This window comes from Aplysia californica, unplaced genomic scaffold, assembly GCF_000002075.1.
Source record: "Aplysia californica isolate F4 #8 unplaced genomic scaffold, AplCal3.0 scaffold01242, whole genome shotgun sequence".
Taxonomy (NCBI): domain Eukaryota; kingdom Metazoa; phylum Mollusca; class Gastropoda; order Aplysiida; family Aplysiidae; genus Aplysia; species Aplysia californica.
Window position 1 is genome coordinate 9,100 of NW_004798512.1, and position 2,939 is coordinate 12,038.

The 2,939-nt window shown below is 39.6% G+C and overlaps 1 protein-coding gene across 1 annotated transcript in view; it reads right to left on the reverse strand.

Annotated features, from left to right (window-relative positions):
* LOC101851005 (cytochrome P450 3A8) overlaps positions 1 to 2,178 on the reverse strand; it is a gene marked incomplete at its 3' end in the record, with an annotated part of 11,232 nt that extends 9,054 nt beyond the window's left edge. The window contains exons 1-2 of the mRNA XM_035973451.1: positions 2,115 to 2,178; positions 1,153 to 1,283 (exon numbers count right to left, since the gene is read on the reverse strand). Of these exons, the coding sequence (XP_035829344.1) occupies positions 1,153 to 1,283; positions 2,115 to 2,178 (195 nt within the window). The remainder of the gene's footprint in view (positions 1 to 1,152; positions 1,284 to 2,114) is intronic.
* Between the last annotated feature and the right edge of the window lie 761 nt (positions 2,179 to 2,939).

The following is a 2,939-nucleotide window of genomic DNA, read 5'->3' on the forward strand; positions in this document are numbered from 1 at the left end:
GGGGCTGGTTACAAAAGTAACACTCAATGAATATGCTGTGATAGGAAAGAGTATCACTAAAGTAAAGGTTGTTTGTTGCTATTGCTGTTGTTGCTCGTTTGTTTATTGTTATTTGTTTGTTGGTGATTGTTTGGGGGTAAAGGGTTGTTTGGTAGGCTTTTTGTTTTTAACTTTAGAAGAGGGGGAGAGGGCACAAACGTAGCTCCCCATGAGTATGCTGACAGCAAACAGGTGACGGGTAAAGATATGCCAATACATGTATGACTGACTGAAGTAATGGTTTGTTTGCTGTTGTTGTTGTTGTTTGTTTGTTTATTTGCCATTTGGGGGGAAGGAGGAGGTCGTTTGGTTGTTTTTCACTTCAGATGAGAATCAAGATAACACACCATGTTGATGCTGACAGGAAGGAGTTAACGAGTAAAGAATTGCAAATGTGACTGGAGTAATGGTTGTTTGTTATTATTTTTATTTGCTTATTTGTTTGTGTATTTGTTTGTTTTGTTTGTTTATCTGTCTATTTGTTTGTTTGTTTTGATTTTATGGGAAGTGGTTTGTTGTTTGGTATTTTGTTTTGGAAGGGGGATAATGCTGACGTGAAGCAGGTAACGAGTAAAGAAAGGCTACAGTATAATCTGACTGAAGTAACAGCTGCTTGTTGCTGTTGCTGTTGTTTGTTCATTTGTTCATTAAAATTTGATTGTCATTTTGGAGGGAAGGGGTAGTTTTGTTGGTTTTTACTGTAAAAGTTGATGGAGGGAATGGGGAAACAAAAAATTAACACTCTAGAAATTTACAAAGCTTAGAGAAATTATCAAACGTTAATTGTTGTATTTCAATGGACAAGCAATCACAACCTCAGAATTACAAAGCTCTATGTTCTCAATATCAAGTTTTGAGAAACTTGACGTTACAGTTTTTGAATTTTGCAATATGCCAAGCTTTTTCGAAAGCAATTCTTTGAATACCTTGAAATCGACTCCTAATATTATTCTTACGATTTTGATAGAGATGATAGAGCATTTAATTTGCTTTCTGACATCATGGTCTTAGTTACTCAAAACGGCCAAAATGTCATAAAGAACCTGGTAATTCTCAGGTAGCGCAATAATAAGAGATATATTCTACTCAAGTGGAATAATGGGCCTGGCTTACCTTTTCTCTTATTTCTCTGAGGTTGCCAGTGAGGAAAGAGGGCTCTGGTCCTGGAAGGCCCATTCGCCGGAACTGTGTGAAATGATGCTCCAAGTGCCTGTACAATGACGTAAAAGCAGCACTACAAAAGGCTTCCGACCTCAATTTTGTCACAGTCAAGTCACGAAATATATGGGGGAAAATGTGTGTGTGTGTGGGGGGGGGGGGGGGGGTACGAAAAAGTACACCTTAATTATTAGACTTTTTCGAAACTTTTTACTTTAGTAAAATAGAGGGATATAATTCCTAATGACAATTCTTAAGCGCTTTTCTGAAATAACGATTGAAAAAAATACTTGACGTTTGTGTCGTTGGTCGTTATTCCTACTTTTGGGATTTGTTTGGGGTTTGGGTTTTTTTTCATTTTGGGATGGGTTGGGTGGGGAAAAGGGGGAGTAGAATTTATGGGTCTTGCCCAAGGACATACCCAAGTGACCACCCACGTTCAACTAGCCAAAGGCCACCAGCGTCTGTAGACACTTTCAAATGATCAACATCACATACCAATCGACCAGCGTTTGTGGTGTAGCAGTTAGGCGCTTTGCCGTGCAAAGACGTAAGTTCGGCTCCCGTGTGGGGAAAATCTTTTATCTCGGTCTTCCTGCTAAGAACGTGTATCCCTCTCAGTCCGATAGGTCAATGACAGACAGGGTCGAAACCTGCCTCCCGAAAGACCTAAATTGTAACAATGAAGGCATAAATCATCCGCCTTATAACAACAACAAAAAAGTAAACCAATCAACAAGTGCGGGCCCAGTAGATTGTTATGGCATGGTATGGATTATGGCCACTACACTAAACTGTTAGGTTATAGCGTATAAAGAAGAGATCTCCGAATGTACATTTATCAACCATTTCCGAAAGGGCTAGGCAAACTGGGCGTAGATTGTTTGGTGCTTCCAAAATAACCAAAGTTCAAATACGTCCCATTTCTGGATTTAAAGAGGAGCGGGTGTCTGAACCATTGTCATCCTCACCATAGTTCATAGTTCAGCCTGATACCAACAGAGCTATTAATTTGTGTGTATTAGATAAAGCTGATATTCAAATAAAAGCATTAAGAGGCATCCCATCTAATACAGTTCTTTCTTTTTCTTTTGTTATTCCCTTCCTATTGATTATAGAAAAATAATGAAAATCCAGCCATGGTTCTCATTTGGGCGCTCTAATTTTCTGTCATTTTCTCAAAATATTTATTTTTGAAAGTACATAGTCCATTTTGGTGTCGGTGGCTTAGTGGTTAGGCTCTCGGACTCGCAACCGCAAAGTCGAGGGTTTGAATCCCGTCAGGCACCTGACGTTGTGTCCTTGGGAAAGGCACTTAACACGAATTTCCTACACTTTACCCAGGTGAAAATGGGTACCCGGCTATAGACAGTAAAAGATCTTGTCAGTTTGTTAGTGTCTGAGCCCGTGAAATCTGCAGCTTACCCTGTATGCTTCCTGAGAAGCCGGTAATGTTGCAGAGTATTCCCTGAGGGTCTGCAGGGGTAATAATAGTTGTAAAGCGCACAGAATATGTTGTAGAGCGTGGATATGCGCTATATAAAAGCAGTTACAAACGTATTTTTATTGAATTGACCGTGAATAAATCCGTTCTCAGTAACATGTAAAAGATGAGAGTGGGCGTTAATAAAGATTAAGTCCTATTATGGTGCACATTAGGGCTATTAACTAAGAAAAAGGGAAGGAGAAAAGTGTGTGTGTGTGTGTGTGTGTGTGTGTGTGTGTGTGTGTGTGTGTGTGTG